Source organism: Rutilus rutilus, assembly GCF_951802725.1.
Source record: "Rutilus rutilus genome assembly, chromosome: 8".
In the NCBI taxonomy this organism is placed as follows: Eukaryota; Metazoa; Chordata; class Actinopteri; order Cypriniformes; family Leuciscidae; genus Rutilus; species Rutilus rutilus.
Window position 1 is genome coordinate 13,684,611 of NC_140222.1, and position 27,949 is coordinate 13,712,559.

The 27,949-nt window shown below is 39.6% G+C and overlaps 2 protein-coding genes across 2 annotated transcripts in view; both read right to left on the bottom strand.

Annotated features, from left to right (window-relative positions):
- LOC311295158 (uncharacterized protein) overlaps nucleotides 1–27,949 on the bottom strand; it is a 149,064-nt gene that overhangs the window by 46,989 nt on the left and 74,126 nt on the right. The gene's annotated exons all lie outside the window — the stretch shown is intronic.
- On the bottom strand, nucleotides 6,000–27,507 carry LOC311295165 (uncharacterized protein). The gene is made up of 5 exons (XM_084416400.1): nucleotides 27,460–27,507; nucleotides 20,159–20,219; nucleotides 11,095–11,424; nucleotides 6,680–7,021; nucleotides 6,000–6,307 (listed from the first exon to the last, which is right to left on the bottom strand). Exons 2-5 carry the CDS (start codon nucleotides 20,208–20,210, stop codon nucleotides 6,099–6,101), a joined length of 933 nt encoding a protein of 310 aa, XP_084272526.1. The 5' UTR covers nucleotides 20,211–20,219; nucleotides 27,460–27,507; the 3' UTR covers nucleotides 6,000–6,098.

Genomic DNA, 27,949 nt, shown 5'->3' on the forward strand with positions numbered 1-27,949 from the left:
CCCGATGTTACAGCGTCAGGTTTAAAACGTCTGCTAGAAAATACAGACTGACTCTATAACGGGTGCAAAACTCAGTTTCTGTAAGGACACAGCATAATTAAACACACCTGATCCAGTATAGCTTATCCATTATAGTTATATACTCTTACATAACATATAGTTATACTCTTTATTATGTTGAACATATTTAGTCAGTTGATGAAACCTGTTTAGTTTTCAGACAGTTTAATGTCACTTTAAAAAAACTCTACAAATGTTACTGCCACTCATCAACAGAAAATGTTACAGTTGCTAGGAGACAACAACAAACACAATCCTCCATAGGCTAGACTGCCCCATTTTAAAAACACTCAGTCTGACCTTCTTCGCGTCCTTCGAGGGATGCAGCGTCTGAATTGGGACCAAGCTCGGCTTCAGCTTTCAGATGTAAGGTGGGCCAAGTGACAATCCTGGTCGACCAGGGTTTTAACACTTTTTTTTTCTTCACTGTAACAAATGTAACTTTATTTTATCACAATAGTAGCAGGTCTTAAGGGACTCAATATAAACACAGAGCTCAACGCTAAAGGAGTTTATGGTGAGGCCTACTTGCCCTTCCAAACTTTTCACTAGCCCCACTAAATAAGTTAATAAATACATGCATAAATACACAAAATAGCACACGTAAATACAACAGAACAATTAAGGTCAGATATATGTCTAACAGTATTCAGGTACAAAATACTATATGCATTAAATATATTAATCCTTATTAAAGCTAAATATGTTATTCAGTCAAGGTCAGCAGCAGGTGTATTAAGCTACTGTCACTTTAAGATCAAATGCACTGATCTGACACATTTCAGATATTCTCTCAACTGTTTACATTCATTAAGACTTTTTATTTTACACCAGTTAAGATTGTTTACTTGGATATGTAAAGGAATTTTCCCTTAACCTAACTATCCAAAATAAAACTGTTGCGTCTACTCATCGACACTTAATAAATAATAAAACTGTTGCGTCTACTCATCGACACAGAGCGTCTACAATCGACACTTAATAACCTTTATACTCCAGCTCTTGCGTCTTCAGTCGACATCTGGCCGAGTCTACTAACCTAACTTACTTGATTCCCTAAACTGACCTGCTGCGCAGCAGAAATGAACAGACAGACTTTCAGCAAATGTCCTCTAAATGCTTTAATAACGGCCGGGAGAGTCTTCGAGCAGTTCTCAGAGAACTCTCCCAAGAAGAATCAAGGCCGGTGGATCTCAGACAAATTCCATTGAGACATCCCACCGTAAAACACATATACAACAGTTTTTATAGTATAGAGGTATGACAAAATGTCAGGCTGCATTACATAATTTCCCCACTATTTGATTGGTTCTTCATATGCAAACCCCTCTGTTACTAGGTAAAGCAAACTCTGATCTTGTGGTGACTTCATCTGTCACAAGATTCTTACAGACTGTCTAGTTTCATTTCCCAAAACTGTGTTATTTTTACATACATACGCACACAGTCAAAGACACAAGTTTTCCATTGGTGTCAATCAGTACATCCTGTTCCAATGTTAGATGTTAAATAAGGTTAGATGTTAAAAACATGGTTAGTTTAATATACAGTTTAAAATCTCTACGACAGATACAAGCCAAAATGGGCATTTTAACGTAATTTTGTGTGCAGGCTACTCATTCGTTTAAGTGCAATAAGACACAGAGATCTCAGTTCAGTAGCGCTGACTTGTGAGTATGTGCAGTGAAAACAACGTGCGGTTACCAAATTGAGTTTCTTTCGAGTCTTCTTGCACGTGAATTTATTAAAGTCATTTGAATGTTTATGAAGACCGTGGTTTAGAAGATTTAACATTTAGATTTAACATTTAGATTCAACATTTAGATTTAACATTTAGATTTAACATTTAGATTTAACATTTAGATTTAGATTTAACATTTAGATTTAGATTTAGCAATTTAGATTTAACATTTAGCTTTAGCAATTTAACATTTAACATTTAGGTGTAACATTTAATATTTAGATTTAACTATTTAAAATATCTCTAAGTTGACAAATATTGTTGTAAATGTGCCGTCAAAAATTCATAGGCTACCAGTTTTTTAAACATTGTTTGAAGCTAAATGTGACAAAACGTTGCTGTTATTCATGTTAATACGGTAAAGCTGCTTGATTTTAAGCAGTCTATTGTACAGTGATATATAAATAAATGTGACGAGACTTTAGTGTAGAATTGCAGAGCTTGTAACATATCCATGTTTCTATGATTAGATGCTCTTCTTATGCTTTATTAAAATGCTAGCTGTTTTCTCAATTTTGTTGTGGTCATCTTGTTAGAGGAAAGCGCACAGCACATAGGCCTATTTACATATTCATCTAACCCTTGCTCTCAGCAGTGTGAGCGGCGTCAGATGTTCATTTACAGTACATCACTCACGTATTCTGAACTTCGGTTTACCCCTGAATGAAGAATGAGAATAAATGACCTTTATTCTTTAAAGGTAAAAGTCTTTCTAATAGGAAAACATGATTTAACTTGAACATTAGATAACAAAAGTTACAATCACTTTAGCTTTCAACATTATCAGTGTAAAAGAAAAGATTCTCAAAGCCTTTAAAGCAGGCAAAGCTGTTTATTAAGTTACATGTTTAAATATACAGACAGAAGAATGGAACAACTTACTGTATAGAAAACTTAGTTGTAACAAATGATGCACTGTCGTGCAGAAGAGGCCGTAAAAGCCTCTCTCACAGTGTGAGGTTACGCACCGGTGAGCGGGAGTGACTGGGTTAAAGCCTTTCTCCCAGATCAAGTTATCTTTCATTCTTATACCCGGAGCAAAGCATTGTTAAACATGAGTGGAATACCAAAACCAAAACCGACCGACAGGAAACCAAAAGATACCCGGACGGCAACAGATCTGGGCAGACACTATGTTGCTGTCTAGGTATGGCAAATGTGTGGTGATCAAGAGGGGGAGAAGAACATTTACATACAGTATTCTCCTCAATGCATGTTTAAGCAATAGTACCTATCAGGGCCGGCTCTGTAAATCTGGGGGCCCTAAGCAGGATAATTTTGGGGCCCTGCCTTGCAGTGAATAATGGAGTATTGCCACCGCAAACTAGCAACTGTATACAATCTAACCCTTACACATTTCATCTGTAACTCTTTTAACATGATTGCCCACAATTATTTTACTGCTTATTAAAGTACACTCACTGAAACAGTAAAAGTAAAGATTACAGATTTGCCAAATTTCTACATTTACTTTATTACTGTCTGAATGCTTTGTACATTTTAAAACAGCACTAACTGTCTTTGTCCACTAGGCGGCTTAAAACCTTTAGTATAAAAAATCTTCAATAAAGTTGTTGCATATACTACAGGTGTTGCTGGAGTCTCGATCTTTGAACTTCTTTTCCCTTTTCCACACTTTAAAAAGAGGGAGAAGTTGGACCAGTAATTTCTTTGCTTCCTTCTAAAGTGATTTAAACATATTCTTCTATATTGATGTATCAAAGAGATTAAAAATTCTACAAAAGATTCTAGTTTGAGTCTGTATTTATTTTCATATATTCCAACTACAAAAATATACTTCAGCGAACAATCATTAGCCAAATGTGTATATAAAATGTTTGGTTATAAAATATATAGGCCTACATAAATCTAATAAAAACTCTAGGTAACACTTTTTACATTTTACAGTGTCATTGTTACACGTTGCATGTAGTTCATACAAAAATAATTCTACAGTAAAAACTGCTTAAAATTTGGATTTCGTTGTAGTGCCTCTACATAATGGGATAATGTCCACTTTAACGCACCCTCTGAGGCTGCCGAGAAATAGCACCGTGAATTGTGCAGAAAATCCAATAGGCGGCTCTTTGTGCATTGTGTAATGTCAAGTTAAAAAATTCATAAATTATTCTACAGTAAAACTTCTTAAAATTTGGAATTAATTAGAGAAGCAGCTCTACTATAATGGGTTTATGTCCACTTTAACGCACCCTCCGAGGCTGCCGTGAAATAGCACCGCGAATTGGGCTGAAGGCACAATAAGCAGTTATTTGTGCATTGTCTAATGTCAAGTTCAAAATTTCATTAAAAAAATAATTCTACAGTAAAAACTGCTTAAAATGTGGATTTCGTTAGAATAGTAGCTCTACTATAATGGGATAATGTCCAATTTAACACACCCTCCGAGGCTGCTGTGAAATAGCACCGCGAATTGTGCAGAAAATGCAATAGGCGGCTCTTTGTGCATTGTGTAATGTGCCAAGTTAGAAAATTCATGCAAAAATAATTCTACAGTAAAAACTGCTTAAAATTTGGATTTCGTTAGAGTAGTAGCTCTACTATAATGGATTTTTTCCCCCCTTGTTTTTGTTTTTCCTTTTGTCTGCACCCGATGGATAGACTTGTTTCATTTTTGCGGTCAAATTTCCAAGTCCAGGGAAAACAATGATTTTACATGGTTGGTTGACTGTTAAACCGCGGCGACACCGGCGAGTACCATCTGTAGTTACGGTGGTGCCCTAAGCAGCCGCTTAGTTCTCTTATAGAGAAAGCCGGCTCTACCTATTTTACCTCAGGATACTTTCAGGCCTCTATTAAATTCATCACCATTCAGTTCAGTTTAAAAGCTGTCAGATGAGACCAAACATGGCATAGTTGCATGTTAGAACACACTAGTAGATAAATAGTATTGTTGAAAGCATATGCAGTACTGTATGTCCTGTGAAGGAAATGGTACAGAAATGGTGCAGTCATTGAGGTGCAAACTGTCTCTCCCGACAGAACCATCCTGTGTCTGGAGTGTCCCAACAGTCATCTATCAGCATATTGATGAATCCCTAATTAGTAAACTGATGATGAAGGTCATTGTGGCATGTTTAATTCACATGTACACCTTTAAAACATCTGAAATTTCACTTTCACCAGTATTGGTACCGACCACTGAAATCTTGGAATCATGACAATTAGTGAGTTTCAGCTGATCTTCTCTCCATCATTTCCAAATCCATTTCAAAATATCAAAATGATAAATGTTACATTGTTTTATTGGAAGCCTCAGGCTGAGTCTGATTTAAGGATTTTCCATGTCCTCCAAAGGAATGTCATTGGGATCATGTGATGTGTTATATCAGCATCATCCTCCTGTAAGAAAACACAGATTCACAGAAGGTTCAAGTAATGAGGAGGATTGCTGTTTCAGATACACAAACACACAAATACTACAGATTTGGAATTGTGTTTTATGTTCAGAGGTTTTCAGTTCCTAAATATTAAACTGTCTTTAAACTGCATCAAACTGTCATATCCTGTACTTCAGTATTACAAAATGTAAGTGTAGTGGCTATTTGTCCATAAACTTAAACAAAACTAATAATATCAAACTTCTCAAATGGCCACTGAGGCTACATCATGGGTTAGGCTTTACGCAGGTTTAGAGGTACCAAAATAAACTAATGTCCATAACAAAAAATGAGTTTGAGGAGGTTTATTTACACATATAAGCAAGCTCACAGACATTTCCTGCTGCCTCTCTTATGCTGGTAAAAAAAACCATATGCCCTCGCCGCCCAAGGTCCCTCCCACCTTGACCTACTTATGTAAATTAACATAGCACCATGTGACCAATAAACAACAATGTAAGTAAACAAAAAAATAAGCATAAATGCAAAATAAAACAAATTAACTTTAGCAAGAAAAGAAAGGAAATAAATTAGGCTATAACTTAAGTTGAACCTAAAATAAACAAAGTGAAAAATAGCTCCAACAATAAGTATTATGATTTCAATATCACATCTAAAATGCTTAAACTGTTGTATTGCCGTTTTCTAAAGCCGGGGACACACTGACCGACTAGCTGAAACATTCTAAGACTGAACTGAACAGACTGTTTCCAACGACTGGAGCAGATTTTAAACATCAACTGTGAACACCGACTGAACGCAACTCAAGTGTCCCTGACTGATGTAAGTATCAAATTACATTTATAATCAGCCTTATAGTTGTTTAGTGTATCCCTGGCTTAACAAGAAACTTGCTATCTGACCAAAGTTACACTTTATGTTTTTATATGAATGGTTATTTAGTTAATTTGGGAGTTATTTGTGTTTTTGATAGTTTTGATTGCCTCACTGGTGAACTGTGTTAAAAATAAAGGACATAAAATTACATTCTGTTGTATTGGCGAATGCATCTTGTGGCGATAGTAAATCACACCAGCAGTTACAACTGCAGAAACCAGCAGAACACCAACAACTATTCCTGCTACAGCAGCTGGAGACAGACCTGAACCTGGAACAGATACAGACAGACAGACAATGTTAACAGCTCGACTGATAATACACCCAGTATTTAACAATATATTTGACTCATATTTACACCTTTCTACCTTACATACACCTTTCTGGTCATCAGTTGTATGATATTGATTCAACTTCTAAATGGCACCGGCAGTTAAAATCACTAAGACACTCAACAGAAAACAATATATTCACAGGAAAACTGCATTTTTCAAGTTAATTACTTTAGTCAAAGTGTCATTGAGTCAAAGTTCGCTTATTTAAACTGTCCATACCCATCCGTTATTGTTGATTTAAAAATATTGAACTTTTTTTTTAAATTCCTCAAAAGAAAATGCATTTAATGGCTGAATTATACACTCACCAATGACAGAAACACTGAATCTCTTCACTCTAGTGATGCTGAATCTGCTGTTGTTGATGATGATCTGTAGTTTATAGAGTCCAGAGTCTGTGTTTCTGGTGTTTGTGATGGTCAGAGATCCAGTCTGATGATCCAGCTTCAGTCTGTCTCTGAATCTCTCTTTACACTGAACATCTGTACAGATCTTACTCTGATCTCCAGTGATTTCAGCGATGAGAGTGTTGTTAAAATACCACATCATCACATCATTTGTGTTTTTTATTACACCAGGATCTAAAGTAACAGATTCTCCTTCCTTCACTGACTTTCTCCTCACTTCATCTTGTTCAGCAGCAGAAACACCTGAAACACAAACCAACAGATGATTAAAGCAACACTATGTAGCTTTTCAACCTTCATAATATACAGTGAGGAAAATAAGTATTTGAACACCCTGCTATTTTGCAAGTTCTCCCACTTAGAAATCATGGAGGGGTCTGAAATTGTCATCGTAGGTGCATGTCCACTGTGAGAGACATAATCTAAAAAAAAAAAAATCCAGAAATCACAATATATGATTTTTTAACTATTTATTTGTATGATACAGCTGCAAATAAGTATTTGAACACCTGAGAAAATCAATGTTAATATTTGGTACAGTAGCCTTTGTTTGCAATTACAGAGGTCAAACGTTTCCTGTAGTTTTTCACCAGGTTTGCACACACTGCAGGAGAGATTTTGGCCCACTCCTCCACACAGATCTTCTCTAGATCAGTCAGGTTTCTGGGCTGTCGCTGAGAAACACGGAGTTTGAGCTCCCTCCAAAGATTCTCTATTGGGTTTAGGTCTGGAGACTGGCTAGGCCACGCCAGAACTTTGAAATGCTTCTTACAGAGCCACTCCTTGGTTATCCTGGCTGTGTGCTTCGGGTCATTGTCATGTTGGAAGACCCAGCCTCGACCCATCTTCAATGCTCTAACTGAGGGAAGGAGGTTGTTCCCCAAAATCTCGCAATACATGGCCCCGGTCATCCTCTCCTTAATACAGTGCAGTCGCCCTGTCCCATGTGCAGAAAAACACCCCCAAAGCATGATGCTACCACCCCCATGCTTCACAGTAGGGATGGTGTTCTTGGGATGGTACTCATCATTCTTCTTCCTCCAAACACGTTTAGTGGAATTATGACCAAAAAGTTCTATTTTGGTCTCATTTGACCACATGACTTTCTCCCATGACTCCTCTGGATCATCCAAATGGTCATTGGCAAACTTAAGACGGGCCTTGACATGTGCTGGTTTAAGCAGGGGAACCTTCCGTGCCATGCATGATTTCAAACCATGACGTCTTAGTGTATTACCAACAGTAACCTTGGAAACGGTGGTCCCAGCTCTTTTCAGGTCATTGACCAGCTCCCCCCGTGTAGTTCTGGGCTGATTTCTCACCTTTCTTAGGATCATTGAGACCCCACGAGGTGAGATCTTGCATGGAGCCCCAGTCCGAGGGAGATTGACAGTCATGTTTAGCTTCTTCCATTTTCTAACGATTGCTCCAACAGTGGACCTTTTTTCACCAAGCTGCTTGGCAATTTCCCCGTAGCCCTTTCCAGCCTTGTGGAGGTGTACAATTTTGTCTCTAGTGTCTTTGGACAGCTCTTTGGTCTTGGCCATGTTAGTAGTTGGATTCTTACTGATTGTATGGGGTGGACAGGTGTCTTTATGCAGCTAACGACCTCAAACAGGTGCATCTAATTTAGGATAATAAATGGAGTGGAGGTGGACATTTTAAAGGCAGACTAACAGGTCTTTGAGGGTCAGAATTCTAGCTGATAGACAGGTGTTCAAATACTTATTTGCAGCTGTATCATACAAATAAATAGTTAAAAAATCATATATTGTGATTTCTGGATTTTTTTTTTTTACAATGACAATTTCAGACTCCTCCATGATTTCCAAGTGGGAGAACTTGCAAAATAGCAGGGTGTTCAAATACTTATTTTCCTCACTGTATTTCCAAAACCCTTGTGATGGTACATCGACTTACAATATGTTGAATGACACGTCTGCCATAGCCTGACGGGGTCTGTATCGCTTTTACTGGCACTATGTAACTTCGGGGTTCGGGTAGTTACCCGAGCACAAAAAGAACTACAAAATTCGACTGCTTTACGGCATACGTCACTTCCCCCATCACTTCCTCAAATTTGGACGCGAGAGGCCAACCAGCGTTTGTTTTCCGGCTTTCGTGCGTATGTTTTTGGGGCTGTTTACACCTGGCCACTTCATGCGTTCTCAATTCGGATAGCTATCCGATCGTGAAAAGACCAGGTGTAATGCCCTCCGAAACGCATTCGAGACGGATTTGAATCCGATCGCTCAAACCACTTCAGGAGGAGGTCTGAGACGCATTCCAGACGAAACTGGACAAGTGTAAATGCATCTGGTTGTTGAAACCACATATGTAAATTGTACTCCTCCTAAAAATGCTAAAAAAATAAATAAATTCACGCGTTATAGGCTATATGTAATGTGATAGCCAGATATGACGACGCTACTTGAATCCCCGCAGATGAGCATGTATTCATCAAGCCAACGTGCAAACTATCGCAAATCAAAGTGAAAGTAAGTCGCAGACGCTTAACACACAATCATCATCATTAAAAGTAAAGAAATGAAATGATCTTACCAGGGCTGTTGCCGCTCTCTTATTGCGGTCTTTGATTTTGAAATTTTAGCTGATTATCAATAAAATGCAGCTCGTATCTGTTGCTTTCGGTGACGTGCACTCCAATAAATATGCATATAGCGCGGGAATTGAAGATCGGATTTAAATCCGTTTCGCAAAAACACATTTATGTGACCAGCTCAGATCAGCTATCCGATCTGAGAAAACGCATGAAGTGGCCAGGTGTAAACAGCCCCATGGCCAAAGCAGCAATGGCCAAAAAAAAAGTCAGAAGTAAGCCTATGTCTAAATGGCGTATACAAGTTTGGTAGGGGCTACATTCTTGCAAGTACAAAATCATATTTTAGGCTAACTAGCCTAATGACTGCAGGCTTATAGTCATGTTTGTTTATTAATTTTTCTGGTGAAAGTGTCTTGCCTCAGGCTATAACGCAAATCGATTTTTCAACTTTGCAGATTCATCTATGGTAGCTTAATATTATAATGTTGACGTTATATGGCTATTACCTACCACATGTTGCAAAGTTTTTCTTTCTTCAAAGCAGACCAGGAGACGTTGGGATCACGTTCAAACAGAAGAGTTTCTTTATTTGAGCGCGGCTGCGGTTTCGTCCAACATAATCTAAAGTATATAAATTTACATGGTGTCTTATAGGCATTTTAGGAGGAGGGACTTGTAAAGGTGGAGACAAATTCAAACAAAGCATGTAAATGAGTATACAGGTTAAGGTAACACCCTAGACTGTGACGGTCTGGCCAATCCAAATTCAATCAGCATAAGGCTCCAAGAGCCATTTGGGTCCGAAAGCCATTTGCAGAACAAAAGGTGAGATTCTCAGTGAATCATTCGTGTGCTCATCCCATCAGTCTGAGTGAAACTGGGGCTTCAAGAGCCATTTACAGACAATAAGGAGAAAACAGGAAAGGCAACTTTGCTGAGCAGAATCATTATCTTACCCTTAAACACTAAATACAATATTCTTTACCGTGATGTTATGTAAGGAAGCATATTTGAAATAGATTCTTAAATTTGAATCCTTCACACACAAACATTGAATTGAATTAGAATTCTGTAAAACAGTAGCCAATAGGCTACTATAATGACGTTGGCTTGTAAACGTGAGCTACGCAATCTTTTGGCGCTTGAAAAAAATAAAACCCATGAAATTATATTCATATGACATGCTGGAATATATGCCACTGTACCTGGGATGAAGACATTTCACACGCAACGCAGGCAGTCTGCCCAAGACATGAGAACTCCTTCTGCAGAGTTAGGGGGTATCAGCTTGTCAACAAATGCACGTGTTAACCATGTAACCATGACAGATTTTAAGACAGTAGTAGAAGACAATACTGTTTCCCAACTGTAGGGGGAGCCCGAGAGCAAAAGTTACTTAGTGTTGCTTTAAAGTTCTAGATGAAAACAACAAACACCACAACATGAGAGAACTGTGATCACAAATGCAATTGCACAAGCCCTTTCTTGACTTTCGATCTGAAAAGAAACTATTTGTTTTTTACTCAAACCCATATATATTTTATATAAAATCCTCATTTAATCAGATAATAACAGAAGCTGATCAGAGATGGTGTGATTAAACACTGTCAACGCCATCTGAGCTCAACTGCAGCTTCCTATGAAAAAAATAACTGTTAAAACTAACAACTTGTCAATGGAAAATGTATTCAGATCTCGCAAATCAAGCAAATCAAGCAAATTAACAATATAGTTTAAACATTCACTAACTCACCATGGACAGTAACATTGAAGATATTTCCATTGACGCTGCTGCTGCTGATGATCTTCAGTTCATAAACTCCAGAGTCTGTGTTTGTGGTGTTTCTGATGGTCAGAGATCCAGTCTGATGATCCAGCTTCAGTCTGTCTCTGAATCTCTCAGTGCCTTCATTACACTGAACATCTGTACAGGTCTTATTGAGATCTCCATTGATTTGAGCGATACGAATGTCATTAAAATACCATTTAATATCTTCTTGTTGGTTTGTTTGAACACCAGTGTATAAAGTGACTGAATCTCCCTCCAGCACTGACACTTCATCTGATCCAACACTGAAAACACCTGGAGAAAAAATTAACAGTTTTTCTACAGTATATTTTTAATCCTGCAGTTTGAATCTCCCACATAAATAGTTTAGCTACATTACATTTTAATTGGGAAGAAGCTTTTCTCATATTGGATTCTAGTTAGTCAACACTTTAAAGTATGGGATTTATTGGTTCAGTTTAACTCGTTACAAATATTTAACGCAGTTAATGCAGCATCTGTTTTGTCCTGGAATCCTTTGGCTAGCGTTACATTATTTGACGATGCTATAATTCATTGAAATGCTATTGAACCATTCAAGCGCAAATTAAACATTAATTATTTACAATAATTTATGTAAATCATACATAGGCCTACAAACATTAAAATAATTTAAAAAAAATCATGAAATTGTATTATTTGTGTCCTAATAAGATGGAAAATAGCAGAAATAGAGTCTTAAAATCAATTTTGACCTCTTCTAGCACCCATAAGCGCACGATTACGCTCATACCAAAAAAGAAAAAACAAAATAAGTGCGGGCGGCTGGCAGTATTTTCAACGGGCGGACCGCTTGACAGTCACTGACCGCGGTCGGAGTTTTCATGCCACGGCGTTTCAACGCCAGCTTTAAGTGTTTGTTTTTCGCGCCCTCCAGTAAATAACGCGTTTAATAATGTGAATATTTTGGGATTTGGCGATCGGGTCCACTGCCCTGGGCAGCTGTTACATCGAATTCTGTAACCGTAGGCGCTGGTTTTCAACTTAGGTAAAGTTGGTTTTATATTCGATATTCGCACATTCGCGGACTTCCGCGTTCAATAACTCGTGAACTAAACGTTGTTGCTACAGAAAACACCTATCACATATAACTACAGATAAAACACCAGAAGCTACAACATAATTTTCCTCAAAACGATTTTTCCTTCGCACTGGACAAAATACATTGATCTCTATGCGCAGGCTGCTAAGAAGGGACCATCTGCAAAGTGCAAACCCGAAGGAAAGCTCGTTTTGAGGAAGATTTAAATACTAAAACAATGTTATTTGTGTAACAATATTCAGCTCACGAGATATTGAACGCGGAACTCCACGAATATGCAAATATAAAACCAACTTTACCCAAGTTGCAGACTTGATCATGTAGGACCTCAGTACCACATACGTGGACAGCACCATGAACATAGTCAAGTAAAAAAAAACACACCAAAAAAACGGTTGCCAACCAGGGTAAAAATAGTTTCAGGTTTGATATTTGCTGCATATTCACCTAGACTGCTTTAGTGTACTTTTGTGTAGGCTACTGTACATACAGTACGCAAATATGTTTTATGTAAAAGTTACAGTAATTCACCAAAGGGATTTTTTTCATGTTCCAAAGGTAGTGCTTTCCTATTGACCAGACTGACTTACTACAGGTGGAATTTTGACAATACCTCCTTTACTGTACGTACAATAAACAAATAAGTTTTAAAAAAAATTACTGTAATTCACCTAAAGTATTTTTTCCTGTTCCAAAGGGTGTAGTGCTTTCCTAGTGACCACACTGACTTACTACAGGTGAAATTTGGACAATACCTCCCTTACTGTAAGTATAGTACAAACATATTATTATTAAAAAAATACTGTAATTTCTCCTTTTTTTATGTTCCAAAGGTTATAGTATGTTCCTAGTGATCACTCAATTAACTTTGATAAATGTATTAGGTAAAAGTATGTATTAGAACTGCTGTTCCTTGTACAACACAATTCTTTCATTGATTAAAAAAATGCAGATATTTTAGGTTAATCATATTTTCAACGTTAGAAATAAGCAAAACCCTTATTGTAATGATTCAAGTTAAGTTTTTGTTATGAAGTCCTGAAGAAGTGGATTCTGGAACACACTGCTGCTTCAATGTATGAGTGATTATAATCAAGGTATTAATCAATAGTTTTCCTTCTATATATCAAATGAGTTGAATGACTTCTCTAGGCTTATGAGATTTTACTTAGTTATAGAAATTACCAGTGTGATTATCGAAAATGTTATTTCATGTATCCTTTAAATGTCTGTATTTGATATCTGAGGTGTAACGTAAGGGTCTGGCCCATGCCAGGAATGCAGTAACAGTGCTTGCTCATTTAGCCTTGCTTCCAGAAATGAAATATGGACTTCTTTAACAGGTGTCACTACATCCATCTGCTTTTCTAGGCTACCCTGATAGCAATGGTCTCAGGAGTCATTGAAACCTATAGTTGAGAGACCATTTCTTAGTTAAAGGAACACTCCACCGTTTTTTGAAATAGGGCTTATTCACATTCTTTCATACATTTAGATAGGTGGGTAAATGCATTTTTGTCTCAATGCATGCATTGTTTTAGTTTGACAGCGTCGGCGCTAGCTTAGCTTAGCACAATGAATGGAATCCTTTGTTGCCAGCTAGCATGTCTTGAGTAAAAGTGATAAAAAAAAACAAAAAAAAACACGTAATTACTTCTTGTGGCCTGCGTATTCACAACGAGTACAAATAGCGATGCAGATTAAGGCTCAATCCCAATTCACCCCTTGCCCCTACCCCTCGGCCCTACCCCTCCGTTTTGCGCGTTCCCGTGAAGGGGTAGGGCTGTCTCGATTCTCTTTTGGTTGGAGGGGTAGGGATAAGGGGAAGGGCCAGATAGCCCTTGAAACGAAGATTTTTCAGGACCACACTTCAAACGAAGGGGTATGAGAAATGTACCTGCATACACCGGCTACAGAGGCAACATGACTGCCAATCATCATTTTCTTTATGTCACATTCAATCTTGTGTTCATATTTACGGTCATGTTCTTCAAAGAAACGGTTGCAAAAAAATCGTTAAAGTTCGTTAACAATATGACGCGTGTAAAAAGCAAAAGTTTGAAGCAAAGTGGACGCGCGAATGAGGCGAATTCGCGTCTAACGCGCCGCGCTAAACGTCTCATTCGCGCCGCAAGACCTCCAGACGCGCGTAAACGCGTCTTAACATTGAAATCACTCGCGCCAGACGCTCTATTCGCGTTTGGTGTGAACGCAGCATTAGGTGTCGAAGATATCGTCATCTCCGTTGTTTTCTGCATACTTCAGAAGAAAAATGCAAACAAAAAATAGCTGTAACTCACGCAAGACTACAGCTGACGACGGCATCTTGGAAGTTTGTGATAAACATTGGCGCATCTCCTGTGACGTAGGCGCTAGCGACGATGTATAATGACATGTAACGATGTAGTAGTGGTGTCCCATTTCTTAGGGGAATATTTTCACCCCTACGCCTTGACACTCAGTTTCAAGGGGCAAGGGTAAGGGGTAGGCGAAGGGCTAGGGGTAGGCGAAGGGGTATAAAATAGAATTGGGATTGGGCCTAACACTAGGTGATTTCTTAGGCAGATATTGACTTGGGACTATATTATGGGGAAGCACAGGTGAAGCACGGCTACTTAGGCGAAGCACTGCTACTTGGGCGCAGAGATATCACGCAACACATGAAATCCCACGACTTCCGTCAACATACCGGTGTGAATAGTAGCTGCCTGGCTATTTTCCCAACAGTACATGAATGGCGATGAACATGGCTGATTTTGTGTGAGCCAGAACCATACCTATATACAAGAGTTTACAGAAAATGAGTGGAAATAGAACGACAGGAGGACGAGGACGTGAGGATGAGAACCAACACGAACTGGTGGTGTGAATGTGGGGGAATATGCCGACTGAAATGGAGTGTCTGTGCTGTGGCGAGTGGGACAAGTTTCTGCCATCGATAACCAGGCTCAACGTGTCAGATCAAGATGAGCATCCCCGCAGTTGTGTCACAGCTACCGCGGATTTCACGGTGTTGATTCATCCGGCAGTACTCGATTTTTTTTTCCGGTGTGATAAAGTGAACTGGAAAAAACGCCCCACGCCGAATAGACCAAATGGACAGCTGTCCACAGAGTAAGTGATTATTTTAAACATGACACATGTATAGTAAACTGCTTCCCAGCAAACACATTTACGTTGTGGCAACGTCTGTAGCACGTTGCATTTCTGCTAGGGCAACGTCGCTGTCTACGTGCTCGCAACATTGTAACAACGTAGAATTGTAAGACGTGACAGGGCTGTAGCAACGTTGTTGCGCGACATTCAGCAACTGAGAGACGACGGTCTGGCAATATTTTTATATGCTGTTATATCCCCCATTTAGCATTTTGTTATGTAATTATATACTTTTTATAGTTTATTGTTTATCTATATTATTATTTAATGGGGCTATCAACACCTGCAAGTGTACACTTTGAAGAGTAAAAATGACAGAAGGTTTCGTTAATTCAACTTTATTAAAACTGCATAGGCTATAATCAAATTGCACTTCCAAAAGTAATACATTTGTGAAAAAAGAAAAAAAAAAGAAATAAACGAATATACAAATTTATTTTAAGTATAATAAATAAAACATAAAAAGCAAAGGCAGATCAGAACATTTAATGAACAAAACCGGGTCTGTAGGCTATGGCAGACAGTAGCCGAAAGCCGGCCGATAGAGGTCGGTAACCGGGGAAACATCCACAAATCCAGAGGAGCAAAGAAACGAATGAGATAGCAGAAAAATCAAATGACAAACTAAACAGTGCAAGCGAGGCTACATTAATCACATTAGAAATGAAAGTTGTAGGTTGTGTTTGATAGCTGAGGAAGGCTAAATTAAACGCAATACTCACGTAACCTATCCTTGCTCGATGATGAATGAGAACACAATGAGCCCAACAACAGGTGGTTGGAATTTAAAAGGCTGATTTTCGCGCTTCAGGGCAGTGACGAGTACATTATGTAGCCCAATGGTTGTCAAGACACCCTAGGCACAACCTTAAGCAATGGCCCTGAACGATGGTTTAATGTCAACATTGTGACAACGCTGTAACAACCTTCACCACACAACGTATTTATAGCAACCTTTTGGCCATGTTGATAAAACGTTGTTAGAAGGTTGGCTACGTTGCGCCAACGTTCTGTGTTTGCTGGGTTGTAGCCTTCTCTTCTCTAGTAGTTATACTAAAACTCCTGAGTCAAAAGAACCAGGCTAACTCGGTGAGAGAAATATAGCTAACTTAGCCCTCAGTCATTTCATTTTACAGGTAACGATAACAGCGATTTTTATTTTAGTTTGGTTGTTCATGCTAAACAGGTTGAATTCAACATGAGGTTATACTAGAGGAGGCTAACGTTATTTGAACCGTAGTCTATATACAGCTTCTCAGCATCTATCTTATAACCGAATAAAGACACAGATTAACATAAGGAAGAGTAATAAAAGACAACTTACATGTGCACTTTGTTCTGCCTGTGCTTTGAAAATAGATGGGATGGGGACAGCCGTATGTTTCAGACGTAGTACCGTCTTTTTGGGCCCATATTCCATTTTTTCAAAGTAACTTAGTCCTCCGGTACAAAATGCTCTTCGCAAACACGATACTGTTTGATTTTGTAGAGAGGCGTTGAAGTACAGATCTCCAGAGCAGCTAGCCATTTATTTCTCAGTTCCACATTCGATGGAATTCTGTGAAACATTACATTCGTGTATGTCCTTTGCTTGTTCTCACAACCTTTTGCTACGCAGATAATTACCATGTTTGCTGTAACTTCTCAAAAAAAAAACAATCCAAAAGCGAAGACACTCGGTGCAGGTCACGCGTGTTGTTCTTCTGTGTTTTGACTCGTTGCACACCGGTATGTTGACAGAAGTCGTGGGATTTCATGTGTTGCGTGATATCTCTGCGCCCAAGTAGCAGTGCTTCGCCTAAGTAGCCGTGCTTCGCCTGTGCTTCCCCATAATATAGTCCCAAGTCAATATCTGCCTAAGAAATCACCTAGTGTTAATCTGCATCGCTATTTGTACTCGTTGTGAATACGCAGGCCACAAAAAGTAATTACGTGGGTTTAATTTTTTTTTTTTTTTATCACTTTTACTCAGGACATGCTAGCTGGCAACAAAGGATTCCATTCATTGTGCTAAGCTAAGCTAGCGCCGACCCTGTCAAACTAAAACAATGCATGCGCTGAGACAAAAATGCATTTACCCACCTATCTAAATGTATGAAAGAATATGAATAAACCCTATTTCAAAAAACGGTGGAGTGTTCCTTTAAAGTCTTTACAGTTAGATTTAAAGTATCCTCTCCTTGAGAGAAAGAACATGTTATCTTAATGTTTGAGAAGACTCTCCTCCTCACCAAATCCAATCTTGAAGAAACTGTGTCTGTGTGTGTTAGTATTCTTGGTTACAGGTTAAGGAACAAGTGGAAATATAGCTGCAAGCAGCGAAACGGGGCCAAGCCCCTGAAGCAGCAGCAAGAGCGGGAAGAGTAAAAACAGCAGAAATTGAAGAAAAAGGAGCTGGTTTAGAAGTATAGGTGAAAATGAACTCAAAATGAACAGAAGTTCAGATGAGAATGAACATAGAATGAACAAGACATACGTTAATCCAAGAGGAAGAAAGATTAGTACAACGTTGAATAATAAAGGAATCGACATGACACAACATTACACACAATTTTTTAAAATCATGCCACGTGGGGCTCAAACCCATTATCTCTGGGTCAGATACCTGTCACTCATATCATTGCGCCACTGGGAAGTTGTCTTTTTGGCAAGATGAAGATTATCGTAGCTCACATAGTTCAAGTGAGAAGCAATTCAAAATGAATAATTTTTGTATACATTTGCTGCATATTGTATTTATCGAGTTCGTTCACATATAGGCACCATGTCTGGAACAGAAGCAACTTTTCCACCACTTAAGGCCACAATACCTCTTGCGATCTGGGAATGTGCCACACAGCATTCAAACCCACAACCGGAATGGTTCATGGTTCATGCTAACCAATTAGCATGCTAAGCTAACTACCATAAGGCAACAAATACAGGTCAAATTTGGAGAAAAATATATCGGGAACGGTAGCAAAAATCAAAAATCTGTTCAGTCACTTCTGTGTGGCTAGGTCCAAAGATCATCTGAGCCAATTTTCGTAAACATTGAACAAAATTTGAATGAGGAGTAGCACAAAAAAATGAACACTGTACTTTTCAAAATGGCCACTATTGTAATGGGCAGAGTCTTATTGTAAGATATTGGTTGAGATTACCATAATGAGTGGAATCAGGTGTACTAACTTTCATTTTACATCTATTTACATTCACATCTACATCAAAGGGTTCAAAAGCTATAACCCTTTTAATGTGGAATTTTTGAACTGGTGGTGGCGCTATAGAGTTGGTCCTACAGACTCAAAAATTGGTCCAATTACTATTCATTACAATCACTACAAGTGTGGAAAGTCACGACGTGCCTAAATTCAGGGTCCGAATGTCAGCCGCATAATTGATGGAGATATGCTTCAGTCTATCTATGTGTAGAAAAAGTGTGATTATTTATTAGCCAATCAGAATCATTCAACCTGAAGCAATGACAAAGCTTAGACCTTGGTGAAGGGTATAATTGCTGTGATTTTTGTAAATGTAAGGGGAAGCGGCCTACTTTTGATCACTTTGATCACAGTGCTTTCAAGTACTACAACCTTTGGGATATATAAAAAAAACACTATAGGTGATTTACAGTTTATTTCATAAACATATGTAATAAACATATGTAATAATATGCTCAGTACATAAACATGTTTGATAATTGTACAGTAAGGGAGGTATTGTAAAAATTTCACCTGTAGTAAGTCAGTGTGGTCACTAGGAAAGCACTTCACCCTTTGAAACACAAAAAAATACTTAGGGTGAATTACAGTAATTTTTTTAAAAACATATTTGTCAACTGTACGTACAGTAAGGGAGTTTTTGTCAAAATTTCACCTGTAGTAAGTGAGTCTGGTCTGTAGGAAAGCACTACAACCTTTGGAACACGAAAAAATACTTAGGGTGAATTACAGTATTTTTTTAAAAAACATATTTGTCAACTGTACGTACAGTAAGGGAGTTTGTCAAAATTTCACCTGTAGTAAGTGAGTCTGGTCTGTAAGAAAGCACTACACCATTTGGAACACAAAAAAATACTTAGGGTGAATTACAGTAATTTAAAAAAAAAAAAAAACATATTTGTCAACTGTACGTACAGTAAGGGACTTTTTGTACAAATTTCACCTGTAGTAAGTCAGTATGGTCACTAGGAACACGCTACAACCTTCGGATAGTAAAAAATCCCTTTGGTGAATTAATGTCATTTTATTCTAAAAATATTTATGTACATTATGTACAGTGAGGCAGGTTTCCTAAATACAATCATTATAATGCACTTTTTATTGTTGCTAAAGTACAATCAATAGCATTAGAACACATAATGTGAGAGAGATTTGCTGGTACATCTGTACTTTGCAAAAATGTAGTTGTCTGTTTGCATACAATGAAAAAAAAAAAATAGAAATTTTTAGACGGTCCCTATCTTCTTTACCACACACATTAAATGTTCAGTGAACAGTCGCAACTTTGTATGCCATTAAAACAATATTTGCCCATTTTTATCGATTGTGGAGAGTGTTGTAGCCTAGTTCACCATCTTTGTCCTAAAGATCATGTAACGTTAGCTGCTTTTATTTTTCAAAAATGTGCTTTATTGCGCTTGTTATTGAGACAGTTTTTAAGCAAAAAAAGTGCAAATATAAAACCAACTTTACCTAAGTCTGTTTTCACACGATACCAAAGTTAACCATAATACTAGTAGGCTACTACAGCGGTCACAGAAAACACCGGTCACAGAAAACACCGGGGAAGATTGTAACAAGTTCTTACCATTGTCGAGTAAAATCAAGATCACCGAGAGCGAATTAAAGTTTAGCTTCATTTGCAGGACGTTTTCATTCATAGATATCATATATAAAGGCTAGATGTCTCGTGCGCACTGCTGGCCAATGGAGGTCGACGTCCGCATGTGGCGGCCATCTTGCCACAGTGTACTCGCTCACTACTTCAATGGTGCATGTACTTTTAAATAACCATAACTTGCTCATTTTTCTACCGATTTTCAAACGGTTTGGTTTGTTATAAACGTCAGAGATGTAGTTATGACACTGCATACATACACTGCATACATATGAAAAATTATAACATACATGTTCAAGCATTCGGAATTATAGCCACGTTAATAACGTTTGTAAGAAACCAAACCGTTTGTAAATCCGTCAAGATTTCAGCGAGATAAGAGGATTTGTGTGCGTGCTGATCATTCACCTTAATGCGCAGAGCACTGTGACAAGATGGCCGAACGATGATGCCGGAAGTGACTGCGCCATAAGACATCTAGCGTTTATATATGATATCTATAGCTGTGTCCCAATGTTGAAGGCTGCATCCTTCGAAGGACGCAGACTTCAAGGATGCAGCCTATGCGTCCTCTGAAGGACGCACCATGTAGCCTTCCTAGGATTTCCTAATTGTGCAACCAGGTGTTCCCGATCACCGCTCCTGGCGCCAAGCAACGGTGCGAGAGGACAGCTGCTTTCCTGATCATTCATTTTTATAACTGAGTAAACAGCTATGGAGCCAGAATTGACTATTGTCATTTTTATGTTTTATATTTTACTGGAGGACATGGTGTGCACCGGCGCTGCCGGATCATGTATTTTCGGTTTAGCCCTGTTTGAATACAAAACCCAATTTAATATAAAAAGTCCAGTATTTCTCGCGCTCGTCATCTGCAGCTGTCACGGTTGCCAGGCGACAAGAACAACCCTTCGTAGGCTAGACCGGTCCGAGCGCGTCAGATGCGCCCTTTGATATGGGACGCTGCTGTAGTTAGCAACAATTTGTTAATATTGTGACAATAAGCCTACATTTTGTTACTTTAATTTTCGGAACTGCATATTTCGTTAAGTATTCACTTACAAATGTGAAGTAACCTGAAGTACTTTTTTCCCTCACATCACAATATGATTACATTACACTACACAAAAGTATATAATGTAACAACCAGATATTACTGTATATTGAAAATATACAGAAGTAAAATGCAACATAGCCTACGCAGTAATAGCCTAATATAAATGCAGTAGTTATTAAAAGTACTTTTTTCAGAAAGCCGTCGATTGAATCAGCCCTGCAAACCTGTTGGTAGACAACTTAGTGGATAGTGGAAATATGCACTTTAACACCCTGGAGACCATCCCAGATGATGTCCCACCAGCAGGAGGCATTACCAGGGGCAGCCCATCCCGGTCCAGCAGCTCAGCTCAATAGAGTCTACATCATTTTTTTCTTATTTTATGTATTGTAAAATTAAATGTTTATGTTGATTTTGATATGTTTAACGTATTTTGTAAATAGTTGGAAAAAGTACTTTTATTTGAAAAAATAAAATAAAATATAAGTTTCATGCAGAAAGTATTACTGTCATTACAAAAATAAACAATGTCCAGAACAATTCATTCTCTTTTATTTACACAATTAAAGTTGCATAAAAATAAATTTACATAATTTTTCTTTTAAAAAATAAAAGTGAAAAAAGTTAAACAAGAATATGTAGAAAATATATATATTTTTCAATCATTCTCTCAAGAAGAGAAAACAGCCTGTCCATCCTCTCCCTTCTTTCCTGTGCAATCCTCGCCTCTGCCTCCCTCTGTAGTTGCATTTCTTCTCTGATCAAGTCCAAAAACTCGTCCTGTCTCGCCGCCTTTGTGCTGCTGCTGCCCCTGGCTCCTCCTCACCGTGGGCACCCACTACTGAACTCGGCCCTGGTGTGTCCTCAGGGATTGAAGCGATGAGGACAGGGGGGTTGGTGCAATGCCTCTGTCCCAACACCTCATCCATGAGGACAAACCAGGGCCAAGCTTCAGCAGTGGGTTTCCCACTCACACCCTCTCCTGTCCCAGGACACTTGCAATCCTAAAGGCAGAGCAAATGAACCATGGCTTGTTAACAACAACAGGACAATACATTTCAGCAAAGATGTGTGTATTACTTCTCTTTATATATATATATATACCCATTTTTTCCTGAATTGTTCTAAAAAAGCAGAAAAGGGTACTTAACACAGAGGAGCAATTTAAGTGCATTGTTAACACTGCAAAATATGACACATCAAGACATGCATACAAAATACTTAAGAAATCATATTTCTGTATACTAAAATTTGGTTAAAACCACATACCTTGCATGACAGCACTACAAAAACACATAAAAGTGAAACCCCATTGCCTTATCTACTGCTTTTCTTATTGTTTTGGGCTTTACTGGGTGAGTGATATTTCTTATAATACACAAGTGCAAATATTACAAATAGGTCGTAAAACTAATAACGTTATTACCACAAGTTTTGCCTAAAACTACCTGATAAATGAAGCCATGCAATGGTGACGAAGGAGTTAAGAAGAAGTTTATAAGAAAATTTAACTCTGGTTTCGCTAGCTATTTGAGTAAATGAAAACATAATACTTACATTTAAATGTGAATTTGCTGTCCACCACCGATCTCTAGTCTCGGCCGCCTTTAAAAATAAATAAATAAATGCTGTCTTCAACGGCGCGCAATGACTTATGGGGTAGAATAGGCCGCTAAGTGTCCATTTATGTATCCTTCTTTTCACGGGGAAACGAAGGGTGCATTTGGCGTCGCTTTTGAATCAGGGAAGCCTTCGTCGCGGCGCGATGACGCAACCGGCCTTCGAATACGGCCTTCGAAGGATGGAGAATTGAATTGGGACAGCCTTCATCGAGCCGCGGTGACGCAATCGGCCTTCAAATGCGACCTTCCAAGGATGCAGCCTTTGAATTGGGACGTCCTTCGTTGCGCCGCGGTGACGCAATCGGCCTTCAAATCCGGCCTTCGAAGGACGCAGCCTTCTTCTTCTTCTTCTTCTTGTTTAATGGCGATTAACTCCAAAGGAGCATTACCGCCACCTACTGTGCTGTGCTGGATGGCAAATTAACCTTGGGTGATAAGTCTGAAGTTTAAAACTATTTCCTCTTTCTTCTTTCACGAATGGACCATTATATTTCCTTGTTGAACCCTACTCTATCATCCCACATACATCATCATTATTTATCATACCTGCAATAGAGGTTTCATTGAGCTTCATCCGGCGCTGCGTGTTCAGCTCCTCCGTCCACACTCAGTCCCCATGGCAGGTTCAACATTTCAAGCATTTCATATTCTAAATCCCAAACCTGAATCATATATAAACGTAATTAGTGCTCTATATATCTGTCTATCCATTAAACCTTTTCCTAAAATATCCTCATTCTTCATTCTATCCTTTCCGGACGCAGCCTTCACTTTGGGACACAGCTTATTTGATCCAAGATGGCGGCGCGAGTACATCGCGAGGCTCGCGGTCTCTCCAGATTCTGTAATTTAGCAGTATTTTTCTTGCTCATTTCGGGTCTGTTCGTCCAGAACAGTTGTGCCTTAACATCGTACACCCAAGGTGAGCTTTTGGATATTGGTTTGCGAATTTCCGACAGTTTTATGGACAACCTTCGACTCCTTCCTGAGATCGCCAGATCACCCGAGGCTATGCACTCTGCCCGGCCGGGCGGAAGTGCTCGCAGGCGCCGGCGAGATCGTAAACAAAGGCGGGGGAAGCGCGGAGGACTAAGAGCTAAGCTGAAGCTAACACCACACCGGCTCTCTTTACCCAGCATTTTCCTTGCCAATGTACGGTCGCTGTTGAACAAAATGGAGGAGATTCGACTCAACATCACATACAGCAAGAGACTTTTGAACTGTAATGTTCTAATTTTCACGGAAACATGGTTAAACAGCGGAATACCGGACAACGCTATTGAGCTAGCGGGACGCCATACATTCCGGGCGGATAGAACATTAGATGGCTCCGGTAAGACCAGAGGTGGTGGATTGTGCATTTACATTAACAAAGCTTGGTGCACAAACTCTGCTATTGTTGGGAGACATTGTTCAGCTAACCTAGAGTTTCTCATGGTTAAATGTAGACCGTTTTATCTACCGCGGGAGTTCACTTCCACTATTATAACTGCAGCCTATATTCCCCCGGATGCTGATGCCAAGTTTGCTATGAAAGAACTTCACGCAGCCATCAGTAAACAACAGACCGTTCACCCAGAAGCTGCGTTTATTGTTGCGGGTGATTTTAATCATTCAAACTTAAAGTCAGTGCTACCGAAATTTCACCAGCATGTTTCCTGTCACACCAGAGGAAACAAAACCTTAGACCATGTTTACACAAACATGGCTGAAGCTTACGTCGCGACACCCCTCCCCCACTTGGGACAGTCAGATCACCTTTCTTTGTTCCTCACCCCCAAATATGCACCTCTGATCAATCGCGTGAAGCCATCAGTGAAGACCATCAAGGTGTGGCCTGCGGGGGCAGATTTCTCACTCCAGGAAAGGTTTCTACACACAGACTGGAGTATGTTTGCTTCTCAAGCCACCAGTGGCTCTCACACGGACATTGACTGCTACACCTCCTCTGTACTGGATTATATTAATACCACCATTGACAGTGTTACAACCCAGAAGCAGATCACCACATACCCAAATCAGAAGCCATGGATGAACAGGGAAGTGCGACTCCTATTGAAGACACGCAATACTGCCTTCAGATCAGGAGATGCACAAGCCTATAGCACATCCAGAGCAAATCTGAAAAGGGGCATCAAAGAGGCCAAGCACTGCTACAAGCTTAAGATAGAGGGACACTTTTCCAACGCTGACCCTCGGCGCATGTGGCAGGGCATTCAGGCCATCAGTGACTACAAACCCTCTCACTCCACCCCCGCAGCCACTGATGTCAACTTCCTGAACGAGCTAAATGACTTTTATGCTCGCTTTGAAAGAGACAACAGAGAAACTGCCACCAAGCTCAAATCCTCAGCTGACCACCCACCGATCACACTCTCCTCCACAGATGTCTGCAATGCACTGAGCAGGATCAGCGCGCACAAGGCTGCTGGACCAGACAACATCCCTGGACGCGTACTCAGGGCATGTGCGGAGCAGCTCGCTGGGGTTTTTACAGACATTTTCAACCTGTCTCTTGCCCAAGCAGCTGTACCAACATGCTTTAAATGCACTTCCATTGTGCCAGTGCCAAAACACTCCAGCCCGAAGTGCCTTAATGACTACCGCCCTGTAGCACTCACACCCATCGTAATGAAGTGCTTTGAGCGGCTGGTCCTGGCACACCTAAAAGACTCTCTACCATCCACATTGGACTCACACCAGTTTGCCTACCGTAGCAATAGGAGCACAGAGGATGCAGTCTCCATGGCACTGCACTCTGTGCTCACACATCTGGACAATAAGAACACTTATGCACGCATGCTGTTTGTTGACTTCAGCTCAGCATTCAACACTGTCATCCCAACTAAGTTAATAGCCAAACTTGGAGACCTGGGCTTCAACACCTCCATGTGCAACTGGATTTTGGACTTCTTGACCAACAGACCCCAGAATGTTCGATCAGGCTCCAACTGCTCCACATCCATCACACTCAACACTGGTGTACCACAGGGCTGTGTGCTAAGCCCGTTCCTCTACTCCCTCTTCACCTCCGACTGCAAGCCTGTGTACGGATCTAATTCCATCGTCAAGTTTGCGGACGACACTACGGTGATTGGTCTCATCAGCAACAACGATGAGACTGCCTATAGGGAGGAGATCAAGCACCTGGCCACATGGTGCACCGAAAATAACCAGCTCCTCAACACCACCAAAACGAAGGAGCTCATCGTGGACTTCAGGAAAGTGTCAAGAGGCACACACGACACCATCCACATCAATGGAATGGCTGTTGAGCGTGTCTCCAGTTTCAAGTTCCTGGGGATCCACATCTCGGCGGACATGACCTGGACAACCAACACCTCCAGCCTGGTCAAGAAGGCTCACCAGCGCCTTTTCTTCCTGAGGACACTGAGGAAGAATCAGCTTTCCTCCACTATCCTGGTGAACTTCTATCGCTGTGCAATAGAAAGCATCCTGACCAACTGTGCTACAGTGTGGTATGGGAGCTGTTCTGTTGCAGAGCGCAAGGCACTGCAGCGGGTGGTGAAAACCGCCCAGCGCATCACTGGGACTCCACTACCTGCCATCGAGCACATCCAGAGGAAACGCTGTCTGCATCGAGCTCGCAGCATCCTTAAGGACTCCTCTCACCCAGCCCACAGACTGTTTTCTCTCCTGCCCTCCGGCAGGCGTTTCAGGTGCCTCCGGACCAGGACCAGCAGACTAAAGAACAGTTTTTTCCCCAGAGCTGTCTCTTTATTAAACTCTAACCCTCATTGATCCCACTCCCCTCATATACTGATTGACTCTCCTCTCCCTCCTCACACCTGCCTCCATTTTGTTATTTGCAATACTATAATGTTCATTTGCACTGCTGACTGTTATTACAGTAACAACTGTTTACATATGCATCTTGCACTACTACCTTGACTGGAATATGCTCAATTTGCACTGCCGACTGTTTATTTATTTACAGTACCGACTGTTTATATATACATTGCAATATCGTACCTTAACTGTAATATGCAATTACTTTCCACTGCACTTTCACTCGGATAGCTTCTGTCCAAACTTTATTTGCACTACTTTAAATCCATTGTTATACTGCTCATTAGCCTAACTTATACATATATCTATTTGTTAAATTCTGTTTATAGTAATAGCCATCTGTATATTATGCTCACATTCTGTTTATAGTAACAGCCATCTGTATATATATTCATAGTACATATCTATCTGTAAAATTCTGTTTATAGTAACAGCCATCTGTATATTATATTCAGTACATATCTATCTGTAAACATTCTGTTTATAGTAATAGCCATCTGTATATTATTATATTCAGTACATATCTAGCTGTAAACTCTGTTCACAGTAATAGTTATCTGTATATTATATTCATAGGACAATCTATCTGTAAATTTTTGTTTATAATAGTATTCAACTCTATATTTATTCAGTACATATCCATGTTCTGCACTTATGGAACCACTGTATATCCTGCACTTGCTGCTATTGCACTTCTGGTTAGACCTAAACTGCATTTCGTTGCCTTGTACCTGTACTTGTGTAATGACAATAAAGTTGAATCTAATCTAATCTAATCTTATGTTTTCATTATTCTGATCTTCTTCTTCTTTCTTTTAATGGCGGTTGGCAAACAACTTTTAAGTGTGCATTACCGCCACCTTCTGATATGGAGTGTGGATCACGTTTTCTCACTACAATTCGGCATGAAATCAAAATGGACCCTATACTTAGTTAGCGCATATTACTAGTCTTGTGGTGAACAATTAATCCGTGCAAGTTAAAACACAGAAAACATTTTTTTGGCTTCGTAATCTTTAATCAAAATCTGAAAATGCCCCTCCCCTCTGCCTTGGAGGAACTTCTCTGATGACGTAGGTTTGACGGCTTGGTTTGGGAAACGCTTAACCACTCCCCTCAAATCGTTAGTCTGTAATGAGCGAGAGATGGAGAGGAGGAGCGCTAGAGTAAAACCCTGCCCTCTGTTCAATATTCCTTTTCACTGGGAAATACGTCACAGCACTGGAGAAAAGTTCCAACTTCCGGTTCACGCGGACTTTAAATAAATAAATA

What these genes read in the sequence shown, in the direction of transcription:
- LOC311295165 (XM_084416400.1), bottom strand. Translation starts at nt 20,210, where the DNA reads ATGAAGCTAAACTTTAATTCGCTCTCGGTGATCTTGATTTTACTCGAC. An exon ending in CTTGATTTTACTCGACAATG is followed by an intron (nt 11,425 to 20,158) that starts GTAAGAACTTGT and finishes TTTTTTCTCCAG; the next exon opens with GTGTTTTCAGTGTTGGATCA. An exon ending in ATTCAGTGTTTCTGTCATTG is followed by an intron (nt 6,308 to 6,679) that starts GTGAGTGTATAA and finishes TATCTGTTCCAG; the next exon opens with GTTCAGGTCTGTCTCCAGCT.